This window comes from Chroicocephalus ridibundus, chromosome 5 (assembly GCF_963924245.1).
Source record: "Chroicocephalus ridibundus chromosome 5, bChrRid1.1, whole genome shotgun sequence".
Taxonomy (NCBI): Eukaryota; Metazoa; Chordata; class Aves; order Charadriiformes; family Laridae; genus Chroicocephalus; species Chroicocephalus ridibundus.
The window spans coordinates 9,302,576-9,322,207 of NC_086288.1; the positions used below are offsets into that span (position 1 = coordinate 9,302,576).

At 37.9% G+C, this 19,632-nt stretch overlaps 1 protein-coding gene across 1 annotated transcript in view; it reads left to right on the forward strand.

Moving 5' to 3' along the window:
* Positions 1-674: 674 nt before the first annotated feature.
* Positions 675-19,632, forward strand: part of IQCM (IQ motif containing M) — a 112,333-nt gene continuing 93,375 nt past the window's right edge. Inside the window, 5 exon segments of the mRNA XM_063336177.1 lie at positions 675-746; positions 2,117-2,257; positions 2,260-2,419; positions 8,102-8,192; positions 10,662-10,711. Coding sequence (XP_063192247.1) covers positions 675-746; positions 2,117-2,257; positions 2,260-2,419; positions 8,102-8,192; positions 10,662-10,711 — 514 coding nt within the window.

Sequence of the window (19,632 nt, forward strand, 5' to 3'; positions counted from 1 at the left end):
AATACTTGAAAATCACATGATTCTCTTGATTTAGAATCCAAACAGGCATCATTAAGCCAACAAGCTCTTAAAGTGTAAATATTACCCAGCACCTCTAAATTACCAAGGTTGGTGTTACAGAGGGTTGGTGGGGGAGGAAGTGACAAACTTCAAGGAGCCTACAGCAAATTCAGATTAAGGATAAACCTCTTGAGTAAGGTCTCAGATGATACAGCTTGTCATAGAACTGGTTAGAAGTTACCTCCCCTGCTTACGTTACCTTCTGTCACTCATGACTATTGAATAATTAACATACATTCAGATGGAGAGGGGCAGTCCAGGCATAGTTTGAGCACATTAGCCTACTGTATTTGTGACATGGAAAAATGTGGTCAACTTGCTTGTAGCAGCTTGGAGAAGCGTGTGCCACCATACACAGAAGCACAAAAATGGCTTTTGTTGGGTTGCAGCACAGGCCAGCAGCTGCCAAAGGAAAGGAACCAGGAGCTCGCTGTGGGACCACCAGCAGGTCCCATCCTTCCACCCCAGTGAGAGGAGGGGACAGCCCAGGGCTGCCATCACCAGGCAGGGACACAGGGATGGGTTGCACCCAGGGCTTGGCCAGGAAGCCATGCTGTGAGGGTGTCCTTCCTCAGGATTGCGCTTGGGGTACTTGTTTGTGAGGTGGTGTGGCCATGGCAGGAGCATATATGTTATCTGCTGGATTGACAGGGGCCAAGGAAGTTGTTGCAGGGCTATCTCAGAAAGTACAGTGGGGAGAACTTAACATGGATGGATGGGATGTTGGGCCCGTTTTGTCAAGGACACTTTATTTTTAGGGGAGTGAGAGAAAAGGGACCATTTTGCTGTCATTTGATTGGAAAGCAGGAACTTGCGTGCATAACCAAAGCTAGAAAATCAACACTGAATGCACTGATACACATTACCCTTTTCTTTTTGATTCTGTTTTACAAACCTCCCTCCCTTTGTTTTTTTTCTGCTCAGCTGCTACCCTTCTCAAGTCTGGTCTGCACTGTCTGTTCCAGCACATACTGGTTCTCTCTACAGCCCCTTCCTACTGTTCCAATAGGAACTGGCTTAGTTATAAAAGACCTCTTAGGATATTTTCACCTACTGATAAGAGTAGTTCAGGCCTTGTGAATCCTTGTGAATGCACCTCTCTTTTTGTGGTGTCACAACCTATGGCAAAAACAGGCTCAGAATTTAGATGGAAGGACTCTCTAAAATACTGTGTAATTACTACAGTAATTCACCTCTGCTGAGCTACCTATAGATATATGTGGAAAGAGATCGTCAATTAAAGTTTTCTTCATTACAGCTCTAGTGATTTTACCTACATGAGCATTATAAAATGCACCAATATAGGGATCCTTGTTAGAACAGGGACCTACACTGTATGTTCTCTAGATAAAACAGGGATCTCTGTTCTTCGTATCTGTGAGCTACCAACCATGCTGTGGGTGTGATAGAATACTAAATTGCAGTAACATATTTAAAATATAATTACAAGTATTTGAATACATTTATCCATGGCATAATGGGGCAGCTGTATTATTAGGCTGTCCTTAGGAAATTGAATTACTCTAATAAATGGAAATGACTGTTATTTAAATGGAAGACTATTTGCATAAAATAGGCCAATGCTAAGTGACCAGCTGTTAAATAGGTGTAAAATCTGATCTCAGAGTTCTGGGTCAAGGATGGATGGGTTCTTGCCAAAGATTTTCATGTTTGGGCACTTAGCCTACATATAAAAGTTTTGCAGTCAGAAGAAACTTGTGGTGTTTCTGATCTAAAAGATCTGAAAAACACATCTCAATTTATTCATTTTCCTCTTTCGTACTTTTTTATTTAAGAAAAAGCTAATGATTGTCATTCAACAAAATCAACGATTTATCTTAAATGAAAATAAAGAATAAAAAATCAGATAATGCAGCTTCATTTCATAAGGGAAATGAAGGGAAAAGCCACTGCTGGACTTGTGGCATTTCCGAGGTAACCAAATATTTATTTTACTGTTTTCTTATTTGAGACCAGGGGCTTGGAGGTAATTCAATGCAAAATAAATAATTAAAAACTATCATCAGCTTAACATATATATTCACTATATCAACAGAAATGCAATGGGTCCGTATCTTCCCAGCAAGTTTCTGTACCTTATTGCAGTTGGGGCTCAACTCAGACTCCTGTGAGTGTTCCTTCTCTTTTGGAAAATAATGCCAACTCTTATGACACCAAAGCTTTTGGAAAGGTAAACTAGAAAGGAATTTTTCGCAAGATTTTTGGTTAGAAAAAAGGTTGTACAGGTTACCTGAAAGACCACTTTCTGTAATGTTCAGCCCTACATTCCCTGAGAAGGCTGTCCAAAGTTATAAGACTTACATCTACCTATTGCCATAGTACGCTCTGGAGCAAGAAGGTGAGTTTTCCTTTCATGTGTAGTTTTTTAAACAGGAGGAAATTCAGCACTTCACTGTCTGCCCACTGCTGCCTTTTTTGTCATGAGGCCACGTTTGGTACTTTGCCATGTCCATTAATAGATTTATGCAGCTGATGAGCTACATTATAATTTTCTTGGTCTGTAAGCATAATGTAGCTTGGTTTATGAATAACAAACACTAGCAAAACTGCACAGTGAAAAAAATCTCGAACAGAGCACAATCTTGGAAAGGTTTATTTTGTTTGTTTGTTTCCTGTTTTTCACAAGTAACTTTTTCTGCCGAGAGCAGGTAATTTGTATATAAAATATTAATTTGTTAAAAGTTCCGGTTTCTATCCAAACAGTACCTTTTCAGCCAACATTTTTTTGTATTGAATATGACCCTTTTTTTTTTTTTCTCACAATGACTCTCTGAGTCACTCTGATGTGGAAGAAAACGAAGGAAGATGTTATGTGAATCATGTGACTGTTCTGTGGCATTCATGTGATGCCATGTGGTTGGTCCTGGTTTGGACTCGATTTATTTATTCCATGATGTGGAAGGGAACTTCACTTTTTGTGAAGTTAAAGAATTTTTTTCACTGAAGACCCTGAACTCTGTGTGTCAGAAGGCAACTTACTCTCTACACATCTCTCTGTTGATTTTGCTTTGAGGATTGGAATTTAATACTCTCTTAAACGTAAACGTCCTGGCTTTGTGTGTTCCCCTGCTATCTGCTACAAAAGAAAACTACTGTAATAATAGACATCACAGAAATATTTCCAGTGTTTTTAGACCTGGCCAGCTGATATTTTTAACAACTTTCGCTAGTTCTACCTGAGGTAAAAAAAAACTCATAAAGGGTTACATAGGGCTGCTGGATGCATACCTCTGAAAGGAAATATCTGTGACTCTGATTTTTCCTTTTCTGAAAAGCAAATTCTCCCAAGTAACAAGTGATGGGTCAAGAAGAAATGGCCTCAAATTGCGACAGGGGGTGGGGATGGGGTGCATTAGATCGGATATTAGGAAAATTTTTTTCACCCAAAGGGTTATCATGCATTGGAACAGACTGCCCAGGGAAGTGGTTGAGTTGCCACCCCTGGAGGTATCTAAAAGATGTGTAGATGTGGTGCTTGGGGACATGGTTTAGTGGTGGACTTGGCAGTGCTAGGTAAACAGTTGGACTTTATGATCTCAGAGGTCCTTTCCAACATAAACAAGTCTATGATTCTAAATGTTCAAGCCCTACAATATTGAGAAAACTGCATTTTCGGGGAAATGCCTTCAAGCTTTACTCCTCTGGCCTTGTTAAATATTTATTTAGAGATAAAGGAATGAAACCACTAAATATTGGAAGATACAAGCCAAATCCAGCTTCCTGTTGTCTTTAACCTGTAGACTTTTATTTGTATTCTGTACAGGTGGCCCAAGTCCCACAGCACTATGAAATTTGGCAAGTTCTGACAGGGGAAAAAAAAAGATCTTTGCAATTTAATAAGAATGTTGAGAAAGTCTATCTGGCAATTCTGAAACCCCAAAGATCCACTTTTACATTTAGATTTGATACATTTTTTTTTTCCCATCAAAAAAAAGCGTACCTATCTTTGGTGGATTGCACTTCATTTCAAATACAGCTTCTCCACAAGTATCCATCCATATATTTAGATAGGTAACTAAAACTAACTGTATTTATCTAAATTTAGATATCTAAATATCTAGAGTCAAACCACAGCAAATGGGAATAAGTAGAGGAGACTGATGCTGTGATATGTAGGTGTAAGTGACTACACTGCAAAAGGTGACACGGAGGTTGCACTGGTTCATTTCATTAGCTAAGTTTGGGCCCAGCAAGGAGATGTTGACTGATACCTGCTATCTTATTGAAGTATGCGCAGTTAAGTAGTTCTCTTCGGGCACAAGAGAAAATGAGAGTGTTTCTGGAGAGAAAGTGTCTAGGGCAAAGTTGTTTCTACAAAGAGAATCCATAAACAACATAGAAAAGTGAAGAAAAGGCTCTCTGAACAACAACAAAAAAGGGGAAAAAAATTCTGAAATTTCTATTATGATAAACTCACACTTTTCTTCCAGTTTTGATACCTCATTCCTTGAGTTAATAATGCAGCGATAGCTTAAATTATCGCTTTTTCTGTGTGTCTTTATCCTTGTACTGGTAAAAGTGCAAAATTGACAATACTAGCTCTTCTCTGCCTCAGTTAAAATGCCAGTTCTCTAGGAGATAATGAGCCAAGATGGCTCTCAGAGATTTTACTTACTCCCCTAAAGAAAGCTTTCTGAAACCTTGAATTATACGTGCCAAAGTGAGCAGAGTTATTGGGTTGCATCTGTTTTAACATTTTCTTAATTTGGGAGCCCTTTCTTCTGGAACAGAAGGGTAAGATAGCTACAGAAAGGACAGCATACTAAAGTGAACTCTGAAAAGGTTCAGGGACTTCTAAAAAAAATAAGACCTCCTGACTGTGTTCACTCACCTAACTGAATATTTCAGTAGATTCAATGCAATTATTAATCAGAGCAGGACTGGCATAAAATGTGTGAGTAGTCCCACTCCTTTGCTATGTTTATAAAACTGCCCAAATTCCATTAAATAGGCATTTCTCTCAAACAATCAGTTTCATAACTTCCTGTAACCTTCAGCACTAACCTTTTTTAGATACTTGTGAAATTTGATCTCCTGAGCCTTCCATGATATCATCAAAAATGTGTAATGCATTAACATCGTATTTGTTTAATCACATAAATTGATTTATGCATTTTAGCCTTTGGTAACGACAGTCTTTCAGAGTACTTGCCTTCCCATTAAGTTTTTCTAAAGACACTGCTGTTTTTTTTTTCTAAATGTGAGTGGCAAAGAAAAGTGTCCCGGGCATGTAATTTTAGTAGTGTCTTCTTCCCTTATGACTCATTACTGCTGAAATCAACACAACTTGGGATGTGCTCAGGAACTTCAGTACCTCTTTAATGTTTTCAAATAGTAACATCTGTGCATGTTTATGACTTCATGCTCTGCCTTAGCGTTAGTCTTGGCCAATGTTTCGGGCTGTTAAATGGTTGTACTTTTAAAGAGTAAGGTCCCTGCACATTGCAAGAAGTAGGAGAATTACCATTATCGAATATTTCATTGAGCAGAACAGCATCAATGCTGCAGGAACAGACCTACTTTTGTCAGAACCGCATAAGTTTGTTTAGAACTTGCCGTGTACATTCAAAGGTAACTGAGACACGTTCCCCCCCTGCCCCAAGTCATGACCAAACACGTCCTTTCTCTTTCGACCTTCATTTAGAGGCAATAATGCTTCTGGATTCGAACACCTCTGGATCTTCTTGCAGGCCCATTTATTTCAGCTTGCTATCTACCACGATGGATGGCTGAGAGGAGAAGAGGCACAGAGGGGGAGAAGAGACAGAGGAGAAGAAAAGGCTGGCTTAAAGATAGAGAGAGAGAAGATGAGAGAGCAGATCTCGGGGAACAGTTGTGACCTAAATCACCCCTCCTTTAGGAAATGCCTGAAAAGGAATCTAGCAGTGCAAGCCTGCAACCATTCTTGCGTGTACTTACGCAAATGTGTATTTGTATAGAGGTTATGTAAGAGAAAAATCTTAAAAGAACAATTACACAGACGCTTGATGGAACTTTTGTGACCACCTGACGATCTGTCTTGTGTATTAATATCAGAATGGCTGATCTTTGAACAAATAATACAATGTGCAAATTGTCGAAAATGAACCTGCAGTCTGACAGGAGTCCTGGTTTTGCTACTCCGGACAAAGGGCAATTGTACTAGATCGATTTCTGGAATGCCTTCAGGATAATTATCTGTGTCTGACTGTACTCCATCACTATCTTGCTCTACATCCTTATATAATGTATTCAAAGTTTTGTGGCATCTAGATATAGCAAATAAATGAGCTATCTTTCAAAGCTCAAAGTGCTAATAAAACTGAGAAGTATGAAATGAAAGTGCCAAAATGTGAGAGATGTTGCAAATTTGCATGCAAAGAGGAAAGACAATATCAGATGGAAAAACCATGGGATTAATGCTAATATTAAGTCTTCTCATATAAGATGTGTACCTGGCATTCGGAACAGTAGCGTACGGCATGCTGGGGGAGTTACAGTTGTCCTGTAAAGCTTTTCCGTGCACTTGATGATACATAAAGAACTCTTGAAAGGTTTATGCCAAAGAGAGAATTTTTCTGCTTGGTTTCTACATTTGAAGTTCGTATTCTCCAAGGGAGATTCTCTCTGTTGATTGAGGAGCTAATGACAAGTTAATAATCATAAGAACAAAGGGACTGAAAGTTGTACAACTCAGAGGAGAATGGGTTTAGGGTCATTCTGTTTAAAACAGAGTTTGGAAAAACGCTTAAATGTATTGAACATAAAACTGAGGAAATATCCAAAATAGAGAAGACCAAAAATACGCAGCCTGCCTAGCTCCTTCTGTGGAGTATGTGAATTTATTTATGGCACTGAAACAAAAAACTTTTACCTGTGTTAAATCAACCTGTATGCATTTTAAATGCAAAAGAGGGATGATCTGTGATTTCAAAGCGATATAGTATAAAGTACAATATAAATCAGGGGGAACTTTATATTCCTAAGCAGGCACAAATCAAGACATCAGCACTGCTACTCTGGGTTTGACACTCTATCTACTAGAGATACATGCTTTTGTGGTATTTTTTTTCCTGTCTGATACTTGAGTGTGGTAAAACTATATGGGCATATTGCCAGGTTAATGGGAATGAGCTGTTTCTGGGTGAAAGTTGCATGTGCTACATTGCATCTGCTGCAGCGAGGTGAGAGAGTTCACAGGATGAGTTAGAATTGACAGATTTCTGAATCACCCTATATTCTTTACTTTCAAATGACAGTTCACACTTGTATTCTGCTTTGTTCTACTGAAATTAAGTGACTTCATTTGTTTTCTTCCCAGTGTTTTCTTTCTTTCTGAAAAGTATGAGCATTTGCAAGAGAGAGACTTAAATAATGAGTGTGTTGAACTGGCCTGGTGGGGCCTGGGGGGATGAGCATCTTCAGTTCTACCTTGCCCATAGTGTACCGTTGTATGATTACATGGGTACTAAAAGAAACATAAAGCTTCCAAATTCATCTTTGTGTGTGAACACAGTACAAAATGTAAAACATTTTAAAAAAATTAGAATATGTGAATTTAGGGAAGTAAATGTAAAATAAATACAGAGGGGATATTTTTATTGTTTAAGGAAAGCTTCTATAGAAAGCACAGGGAAAGAAACAGTATTTATAATGTTTGAAGGCTATTGAATGTTTTTACTATCTTTGGTACTTTTGAAACAATTGCTGTATGTGAACATTCCTCATAAGATCTTTTCTAAAGCAATTTTTAATGCTTAAAAGTGGTTTAGTTTTCTCCGTGCCTGTGAATATAAAACAGAGCTATGTGGAGTGTGTGGTCCACTTGCATAAGGGTTTGGAGTCCAAAATTAATTGCAGAGTGACATTGGAGAAGTTGTCTGTTTGCAGTATGTGCATATGTTTGTAGTTTTCCTGAGAAATTTCTCATACTCTTCTAGAAAAACATGATGACTTGGTGTCTCTCTTGAGCTGGCTGTGTGTATACGTGTAGAAATAAATATATTTTAAATCTTTGTTATATCACTTGTCTTTTTCATAGAGAGAATAAGTATGATTGGGTTGTTGTCCAGGATTGACACTGTGAGTAGAGCTTTGGAGGATGAGAAAAAGGAGAACTTCTCATCTCTCAGGTAAGACCTGTGATAATTGACTTGACTATTAATTGTTTTTCCTCTCAAAGCCAAGTAAGAAGTTGACTCAGCCTTTTTACTGGTTATATGTTATATTTACTGTTAATTGCTTACTGAAAATCCTTTGAGAAATTATGAAGTTCTACAAAATCTAGGAATAAAACGTTCTGTTTGATGGCTTGTTTACATTTATTTTTGTGGAGTTCAGCATTGCCTCTTCAATGTATAGAGTATTCCCAAGATCTCACTGAAAAATGCAGGATGAGCTATCTTTCCAATGACATCCTTTTAAAGACTTTAGTTCTTACAGTAAGAAGAACTAAACCTTCCTCCCTATATGTGTAATCTCACTAGTCTAAACAACTTTTTAATTGATTTTAGTGGTCAAACTCATATTTACATCCTGTGATCCCTGGTCAGTCCCTATACCTAAACTAAAACAGTACTGAAATGTAAATTTTAAAAAAGAAACAAAACAAAACACAAAAACCTCAAAATGCACTTAACATAATTTTTAGAGTACCTACTTTGACTTTTAAAATCATCAGTTATGCAATAACCTACCATATCTACAAAAAGAACAAGATCTTTGGTTGCCTTGACCTACACAAGGTAGTGATCATTTATAGCAGCTGAAGATCTGACCCAGTTCTGCTACCAAAAATCAGCTTTTGCCTTTGTTCTGTTCCAATCAGTGAGGCATAAACATTCTGTGGCACATTTCTCCCTTGTAGTAGCACCATCTCTTGTACCTCTTGTAAATCTGCATAGACTTGGGCTGCACAGCTGTGAACTGTTTTGGTAAGCATTTACTCACGTCTGCAGCCCATGTGCTCTGATGAGACTATGTGTATGTATGCCCACCCACCAACATGAGTAATGGAGCACACTCTAACCCATTATGGATATTTATTTGCAATCTTGGCTGGTATTTTGTGAATTGAATCTTCCCAAAAGTTGCTTTATGCTTTCGATAATGTTAAAGATTTCTCAAACGTCCTTATTATCATTTCAAACAGCTTTCTAATAATGCCTCAAAACTGTTGACAATAACTGCCCTTTGTAATCTGAGTTCTAGCACTTTACGGAACATTCTTAGTGGAACATTTTCAATTTCAATTTGAGATTAAAAAATTGGTAGGAGAATATGGAGATCTAAGTGTGTAGTTTTAGAGATTTACCATTTTATCTGTTTGGCAGGGTAATTATATTTCCTTTGCATGAGCACGATGATATAGCTGCTCGCAGAAAATGATTTAGCTGCATGAGTGAACTTTGGCTGGTTCTTTCCACGTATCCTCCACATTTCTTTTGATAAAATTGGGAACCTTGTGACCATTGTTGCACAGCAGGTGTGGAAAAAAGTGCTCATGTTTTAAAAGCACTTTGTGTTACTGTTGACTGTGGCAATTCTTGACAGCCTTATTTCCAAGCCAGAGCTGAAACTGGGCTGTGCGTATCCCACGGAGGCTCCTGTGGCTCTTAGTTATTTCACAAAAGGTCTAGAAATGGCCATGGGAGCAAACTTGTTCCCTGGGATGAGTGTGTTTTAAGCGTCCAGCATTATGCAAAATTAACCATAGTTAAGCAGCTAGGCTAAAACACGTTAAACTTATTTATGTCAATACGATGTATTTATATATTTAATGGAGCCCAAAAGCACAGTCTCCATGACTGAATTAAAATTCATCAAATATGTGACTGGTACTCATGAACAGTGAGTAGTTTTCAGTAATTGATTTTTCAAATAGATTATACTTTTTTATTTCTGAAAATCATCCACCATGACAGCTACACCCCACATTGCTTTAATGGTAAATAAATGAAACAGCTGGAATTGACGGAATTACCCCACAGGGCAGCCCATGAACAGATGAGCATGACTATGAAGAAGCAAAAGCCAGACCAGCCTGCTCCTACCCATCCAAAAGAGAATGAAGCTTCTCAGAAGTCATTCTCCTTGTCTCACTGGCACCTATTAATCACATAGCAGCTACCACACGTCTCTAGGGAATGCCACTTGCCCAGTCTTCTCTACCAGTATGGAAAAATTTGTGTTTTGCAGTGCTACCATAGAAAATATTTGTTAGCTTTCATTCTTTGACTTCCATACCCACAATACCAACATGAGTGGCAGCTAATTACAGTCACAATGATAGAAAGTCATTCTGTGAAGAACTAGAATGAAGCCATCAATTTATTTCCTATTATCACAAAGCAGTTTTTAGATTGTAATGACTTTAAGCACATCTAATAAGAGCAGCTAATTTAGAAAGTAAAGACTCTAGCATTAAAAAGTCCCCAACTCAAAAGCTAGTGTTTATTCAAATGGTTAATTTTGATTTTTAAGTGTTTAAAAACGTATTTTGAAGTGATATTTTACACAGTATGAGACTCTAGCTTACAATGTAAGCTTGTAGAGATACAGAAAAGATAAAATTTCTCTTTGTTTTTATTTTTTTAATGCAGATCCTTGGATTTACCCTGTGCTTCTCCTGGCTTTCAGATCACACACAAAGGTAAAGAGGAGTAAATTCTGTTCTGATACAGAGAGTAGATATAATCTGATTAATATATACTGAGTATTAGAGAAGAAAAGTTACCTTGAGTTTTTGGAGGGGGACGTAGTTTTAAAATATTCCTCATATTGAGTATATTCTTTCTAACGTTCTGCAAAACTTCAAAGGGTTTACAATGTTGATGGTAGACAAATTCAGATTTTTGGTTTTAAACTTCCAGACTTTTTTGTAAATCCATGTATCTCAGGAAAAAGACTCCACATTTATCTCCTAATCCCCTCCTACTGAATAGGCTTTGCTAGCTTATTTGAAACCTTTATGCTCTGTCCTTCAAACCCAAAATGAAAGGTGTCTGTTTTCCTGTGAGCTATTACGCATATTTCTTTGCATACATGAGCACATACCAAGAACTTGGCTGACTGACAAACGGTACTGCTGTCAAGTCCTGTTGTGCCTCCTCCTGCCTTGAGCAGTTCTAGCATACACCAAACCCCTTCCGAACCTCACTTGGATACTTGGGCACCTAATCACTGCCAGTCCAAACAGCAATCAAGTGGCCTGGCCACAGTCTGTCCCCCAGGGATTTCGAGACTGGTTTGAAAGCTTGGCTGATGATTTTCCCATCAGCCAGGTTTCCCCATCAGGCACTTGGGCGTAGCTCTGGTCTGTGTTCTTGAGACCCAACACCTGTTTCTATCTGCTCCAGCTTTGCTTCTTGATCCTGACTCCTGGATATGTATCCCTCTGTCCTGCCTTCTGTCCCAGCTTGTTCCTGCTGCCAAACAGACACCCTGATTCTGCTTCAGCCTTCTTTGTTTGAAACCCCCATCCTGCAGGATGGATCTCGTAACCCTCAGCTGAGTCTTCCCTTTGCCAGCATTGACTGACTTGAGCTTGTGTTAGCTTTTCACTGGCCTAAGCTGGTGTAGCGTAAGGGCCAGCTGAGAGCCTGAACTCCCATTCCTCCGTGGAAACTCGCTAAAAATAATGTGACTGAAAAGAGGTCTGCAGTAAAAGCTCCTGATGCAAAATTGGAGACTTAATGCTTTTGAGACCTAAGGAACTTACTTACTTCCATCTCTTTCAGTCAAAGGGCTCGGAGAAATAGATGAAAAGATCTGACTCTTGTGAAAACAAGAAACCTGACCTGAGTTTTCCTTGAGAAACAGAAACAATAACAATAACAAAAATGTGTTTGCCATAAATGCTTCATAGGGCTTTCACAGACTTAACTGGGTTCTGAATCATGATAGTAACTAAGCATTTTCTTAATCCACTGCACTTAAAAGTCCCCAGGTAGGCTGTTGCTAGCAGCAAAATGATCTGTCTGCTCTGATCTTCCCTTTTTCTCTGCACTCTACAGTCTTGGTATAAGGAAATGTAAGACGATGAAAAGCCAATGGATTGTGAAACAATCAGGTATTCAAAATGAGTTAACATCCGTTCTGTCTTCCAATGCCTTCTGTTTAGGTCTTTTACACATTTCAAAATCTAAATTTTCATGCAGGCAGACAAAAAAGAACTGATTTAAGCTACTATCAATAGGATACTGCTGTCTCAATGGACGGGAATGTTTAGACTATATCCACAATATGGTTTTGCAAATATTGCTTAAAAAGGCAAAGAAAGGCTCTGAAAGCCTTTATTTGATTGTTCTTTAGGATTAAATTGGAGCATGACAACTTGCCTTAAACTGACTGAGTGGCAGCCTATAGTTGTCCACCCCCAGATCACATCAGGCAGGGAGCTAGCTCTCAATTACAGTTTGTGCTTTGGTCCTCCATTCATTACAAGGAGGAAGCAATCTGTTACAGTCTTACTTTTCCTTCCTAGTTGGTTCAGATCTGCTGGCCCACAAGGCTGGATATCTTGCTCTCACCACTCATGCTGTGCACATCGCTCCATGAACCCTCCGTGGAGTCACTGAGAGAGTTGTGATGCTATTCAATGTGAATAAATGTGAGACAATCTTGCAAAAAATTGTAACTGTCATTTTAAAGGACGTAGTTGTTTTTACTTTGTGATTGTCTCCTATTTGGGACTATTAGTCGGAACCATATACTTCTCTGAGCTGATATATGTGAGCAAGCCCTAGATGTGTGCAAATTTCCCTATGTGAATGCTGGCAAATTAGGTTGCAGTGCTGGGGTCATGAATGAAAAGAGGGAGGAACATAATTTGTCAGTGTACTTTAAAACAAAATAATGGATTTTTTTATAGGTACTGCCTGTACATTTGTACTATAAGCAGAAAAAGTTGAAGCTGAGCATCAGCTCAGCTATGAGGTGATGTTTGTTACATATCTTGATAAAAAAGCCTCGTAAGTGTATCCTCGCAATATCTGCAAAAATGTTGATTCGAATTAAAAGTTTTTTAAAAATCTGCTATTTAATGCTTTTAAAGCTTTTAAGTCCCTGTGTTTCTAAAAATATGATTATTTTTAAAAATATACAAAAAGAACACAATCTGCAGTTTCTCCTTTTTGAGGTAAAAGTGATTTTTTCCTTGGGCTTACTGGTTTTTATCATTAGGAGCTAGGAACTGAGAAATAGTGGTGAAAATGGCTAGGATTATGCAAGAAAAATATGTTTCCTAATAATTTATTGAATTACTAGTGCCAATATTCCTTAAACTGTATTCAAGCAACTGTCAAAATAGCTGAATACCTAAATCTTTGGTAAAAACCAGTAAATTATTTGATTAAAAATGTCAGAATTAATTCTGAAATGTTTTTAGCAAATTACATTAGTCCAGCTGTCTTGTAAAGTAAGAGGACCGGAGCTTTTCCCATATCTCCTGGGAACAAAACATGACTAATTCTGTAAATGGTTGTACAGATTTAGTTGCATTCCTTTGAGTCTAAACAGCATATTAAATTATGAATAGTGTCATTGCTTTTGTAGGAGAGGCTTGATACACTGTTAAAAAAGTTCAATAATTCATTCACTTAAAAATATGAGGCAAGAGCTTTAAGGCTATAGGCAAACATCAATTCTTGTAGGTTAACATCAGTGTTTGTGTGTATACCACTAAGCATACGCAAAAATACGTATGAACTCCTAAGATCTGCTAATCCACTTTGCTTACAGTTACAGCAAAGTGGACACAGCTACTTCATTGATAGTGCAGAATGGATATCATCTGCTTATTTGTTAATGAGAAACAATTAGCAACTTGTCTTTTTTAAAACATTAAGAATAATTATCACTAAGTTCTGTGAGCTTATTAACATAGCTCCTTACAGTATTTCCGTGACCTTCTTAAGGTTTGTACTACCACCTTGCATGATGGAGAGGCAACACATATTTTTGTCAGTGTGTCTTGCTGGCGGTCTTTGTCCAGGACCCTGCAGAGGCATTCCACAAGAGCAGAAGGGTTCAAGGGAGGAGACACTGAGGGAAGAGGAGTAGAAGTGCTTCTTTTGCTGTCTTCTACCCGCCTTTGTTGAATAAAGTTCATATGAGTAATAGGATGTGGAGGAACTAGATGATTTTAACTTAGTGTAAATGGTGGAGTAGCCCCGATGCTTTTCTTCTGGTAGTCCACTGTGACCTCCAAGAACCTAACGGGCTTTTCATTCTTCCTGCTCTCAGCAATTGTGAAATCTTTTGAACAGAACTTTGAGACAGTTTTTTTTCTCTTTATTTGCTGCTGTGAGTTATGCCTCATATAAAAGCAATAGAATGCAGAATATTTCCTCTTTCAATGAGCTAGATAGCTAAAGATGTGAGTTAAATCAAGGGTCTAGCATATCTCTATCAGCCAAAATCAATCCAGCCAAAGGAGCTGATGACAAATATGTGAGAAATCAAACATATTTGATGATAAGGAAATAATGCCAGAAACCTTGCATTGACTTGGTTCATCCTTATTCATGAACAGAGATGAGTCACGATCAGGCACTGGCTTGAACTTAGTTCAGCTTTTTCATTCTGTTGCCCACCTCTATTTCTGTCCTATGGAATACTGATTTTCTAGCATAATACAAGGAGGCAAGTTGGAATTCAGTTTTTGTCTACTAGGCTGTTTTGGTGGTGGGTTGGGTTTTTTTTGTTTGTTTTGTTTAAAGCTGCATATGCTCAGCAAAGAAAACTTCAGCTTCAATAGCTGAAGTTCCTGTAAGTAGCTGAAAACAGCATCATAATGGAAAAGCATTGACCAATTTTGATGGGAAGGGCTTGTAAGAACACTCATGTTACCCATTCATGCAAAAGCGTGGTTGAAAAAAGGCTCACTGAACGTGTTAGCAGCACTCTCAATGTTGCATGAGGCACTCCAAATAAGCCATCTGATTTATACTTCGCAAAAATAATGCTATGATTGAAACATTGCAAGACCACCCATCTTTTATCATTGTACTTACTCAATAAGGTAATACTGTTCTCTCCAGAATGGCTCATCCTGGCCAACAAAGCCTGATTCAGATTCTTCACCTTTCTTTTAATGTGCTGAAATAGTGTGCTTTTTCCATGTCACTCTTAGTGTATATATTTTCATATTTAGACTATGACAGATCTGGTCCTGGAAAGAAAAAAGAATCCCAGAAGCCCTATATCTATAAATATTTGCCAAATCTATGTTTTCTACAGATAGGTCCTATGTGAAAAAATATATTAATATTAGCACTTCTGAATGCCGTGATGAAAATTAACTGTTACAATGAAAGTCAGTTTTCCTTCCCTGACTTAAAAGATGATGGTAATAAGAAATCTGTTTTCTGAATGTTTTCAATAGAGGCCAGAAACCAAAAGGCCAAGTGTTGGATAGTACTGCTTTAACTATGATGCCTGAACAGTTTTGAAAAATCTGATCTTTCAGAGCTGAAGGACTGCCAAAACCTGGAGATCTTAGTACGTTGCTCGGGCTCACTACTAAATAGGGGTTGTAGAATCACACTCTCTCTTGAGTTCACTCAGCGTGCAAACATCTGCACCCCCTTTATACTCTCTAAAGGGACATTGGCTAGTTGCTGAGTTTCAGCAGAAACATAAGTTTAGCTCTAATTCCCTTTTGTGTCACCACTTTAGGTGATCTGTAGTCAGTCACACCTGGGTAGAATGGAAAAAAATCAAGGCTGGGGTTCAATTTGAGTCCTCAATATAAATGGGTTTTTAAGAAACAATCAAATTACTCCTGTCTGCCTCAGGCACGTTTAACTAATTTTTTCATATTGTGTAAGAGAAATGGCCAATTTTTCTGTCAAAAATATAAAAATAGTGTCAGATGGAGAGATGTTGTCCTTTTTAGATTTCAGTGTTACTGGTTTTCAATTACGTGCTCCTAAAATGGTGGGGCTATTGGTAATTAACATTATACCAAGTATAATTCCAAACCATCTAGCACAATTTGTGGGGCTTATGTTTTATGATGGCTCACTTCCATCTTACAACAGGAAACTCTGGAACAGATTATTTTTCTTGCTTGATTCGTCACAGCTCGTGGTCATGCATCTATCAGAAGAAAACATACTTGTTTAATAACATGAAGATACACAACTTATGGGGCTTCTTCATGGTAAAGCATGTAAAATGTTTCATTTCATAAAGGACAGTGTTAGCTGGAAATAAGTTTTTCAGGAAAGAGAGAAGAAAGAGCTATAGCACTACAAATGAACGGTGCATTTTCAAATACAGCTTGAATCATAAAATAAAAAAGGTGAGGAGATTTCACCTTCTAAGACAGGAAAACAATTTGACCTTTATGAAAGGTATTCACACGACGTATTGCTCAGCCCCTTTGATGCTTCACTGATAAAATCAAAAGCTGTTTAGTGCGAATTAGAGTTAGCTTGATTTTGAAGCAATTGAAAAAGCGAGAACAGTTTGCAGGAGTGATAAAACAGACTTTTGCTCTCCCAACCAAGGCCATAGTTGCTTGAACTAGTCTTTATTCTTTCCTCTGTTTCTTCTGACCCAGTATTATTTCTTCTTCGTCTTGTATTTTTGCATTACAGCGTACCAGAAAAGCCTCGCTGAATGGAACAGGGTTTGTTTGGGACTCCAGCTTTGTATGTACTTCTAAAGGGATTTGTAGGCAATCTTTATGAGTGCTGCTATATTTTTAGTAGTCCTCTCACTTGCCTATTAAATACAGGGCTGAACAATAGTAATTACTGCACAAATACCAAGGTCCCAAAGTAGTACCGTTCACTTAAATGAAGAGCTGCTGTGAAAGCACATTTGAAAAATAACCCATGGTGACGAGATGGGGAAGAAGGGAAAGAAACTGCAGTTCAAAGGGCTTTTTCTAAGGGAGCATAATTCATTCATGTGTATACAAGATTCTTTCCCCCGTTGTTTGCATTTTCACTACAATAAAATAGGCCCATGGAAGTGCCTTGTGGGCAGAAAGTGAGTTCTTTAATGGAAAGGTTTATATGACTGAAGTAAAGAAAGGCCGTGAAATAGGGTGTCACTGGGAGGCTGGAAATGAGCTGGATCAGCTAGGAAAGGATCAGCTATACAAGGGGTTGAAGGGAGAAGATTAACTGTGGCATCAGACTTAGAGAGTTGCAGGGGGCAACAAAAGACCTGCAAGGCGTAGCAGGAGAGATGTCAAGGAGTGTCAGTGAATTCTGAACTGGAAATTTTAGGGCCGTCTTTCATCAATGTCCCTGTGCCAGTGAGGGACCCCCAAGGTATTCATGTACATGCTGGTTTAACTTCTGTTTTGTTTGTAAATTCAGTATTGCTTTGGTGATGGTACGTCGTTGTAGTGGCATAATATTTTCATTATTTGCAAGCACTAGTTGTACACTGCAGTGGAAAACTCCATATTAATTTGTTTTTTCAGGTTATGTTTCTGCTCTTTCAAGACTGCTGCAAACTAAAAACTGTTGATTTCATTAAGCTTTTCCCTTCTTAGAAATGAAAGTTTTCTTGAGAAAGTATCACTAGTTTAAGGATATCTGTTGTTTTGGCCAAAAATTATATTTTTCTTATTCCCTTAATTTTTTCCTATGCTTATGGAGCTTACAATCTTTTTCCTTTAGATTATAAAAGGAATTAGTGAAGAAAGTAAGAAAAGAGAAAAAGACATGTTTCCCTTCGTCCCAAAATTTTAAGAATATGGAAGACAGGACATTTGGCATCGTTTTCACTTATTCTGGCATTTCACATTTTGTCTTTCTTTCATACGTTATGTACTCCAGATCTCAAACAAACATTTGTGTACATGCTGATACATACCAGTACTGTCTTGAGGGAGGTCCACTGCTTGGTTCAGTAGACCATGTCATCATTGCATTCTGGCATTAAGGAAAAAAAAAAATAATTCAGTGGCTTTAGTGGCTTTGCTCACGTTTCCTTTTAAACAGGATAGCTTTCTACATCTGCCTCACCCCATCACCCCATGTTTAACCAGTGAAGGAAAAGTCATCATAAAAAAAAACCCAACCCAAACCCCAAAAACCCCAGGCTTGTCGAAAATGCTCTCTGCAAAAGCTATATAGGAACCCTATTTACAACAAGGTTTCTGCCATTCAGGTTGAAGATTCCATTCTCTTCCCTGGTGAGGTGTGGGTGTGCTAACCAAGCAGCTGAACTGGGTGAGTGATACTCTGATATTACAGGCATTTGGAAGAGATTTCAAGATTTCTAATGCACAAAAATAAAGCTGACGAGACCATCATGACATAAACACATAATGTTTTTCTTAACACAAGCAGGAAATGAGACCAAATTTCAGATGTATTCCTTGAATTACTGTGGTTTTCTAGGTGCCCTTGAAATGTGTTGCATGTAAACAAACCTACCCTCTGGGCTGGATAACCGGACTAACACATGCATTCTTGATTCTTCAAAGTGATTGCTTTACTTGCCAATATAAAATTCAGTTCTAAAGCCTAGGAAAAGTTTAAGGACATACAATTTCAACATAACTTCTGCTTTTTTTTTTTTCTGACTGAGATGTAAAACGCATTCTAAATTGTTTATGATTTGAAATGTGAAAAAACACACAACATTAGTCGAGGATAACTTTATTATAAATCTAGTATGGCCTGCTCAGATTCACTATATACCACAAGACATTTTATCAGAGTTTGTGCTAAGCAGCGAGCACCATAATAGAAAGTTCAGTTTACAGAAAGCATGTTTATTTCAAGTATTTAATGCATCTAGATGTTTTCAACATGAGCTGGCAAAAGCACTTTACATAAAATGTGCAACAATGCCACTACCTTTTCTAAACAAAACAAGGTTGTTCTGTTTGCTTGTTAAGTCAGCTTTAGCAGTTCTTAGAAATGTCATTTATTAAATGTCAAGCTAATTACTTGTAATACCAACCCTGAAAAGCAAACCTTTGTGGGTGCACTTTCAGAAGCCTTGTTCTTCTCTATTCACAGTCTGTCTGGTACATTTCTAGTAAACAAATGGATGTTTTTCCAAAGATACTAAACTATTTGCTAAATATGTATCTTTGTTTAGAATATAGAAGGATGTTTCATAATACTTTAATGAAAGAAAATGCAGAGTATATTTTAATTGTAAATAACCAGGTTTTTAAACATGGCTGTGATGCACAACAAATGAATTCTAGCAAATATCCCATGTCTGGCAGGGACCAGTTCCAATTCTGTGGGGTAGCGGGGACTGGTTTTGTTCTTGCTGCTGAACCTGACACCAAAATTACAATTAGTGCCAATTCAATAGCTGTTTCTATACCATGAATCGTTACATCTTACATTGGCTACTTGGCACTGGAAGTGTGCTACCAGCAGTAACTGCACTAATAGGAAGAGTAACAGACCTCCTTTTGTTGAGAAAAAGAGGTTAGTAGAAAGAAAACAAATTTCAGTGGTACAAGTGCTTTGTCTGCAATGACATGTACATCAGTAAAAATTAAATGAAAGTTGTGAATCAGTAGAAATAGAAGAAATGGACTGAGAATTTCTATACTGTTTGGAGTACAAAACCAGAATT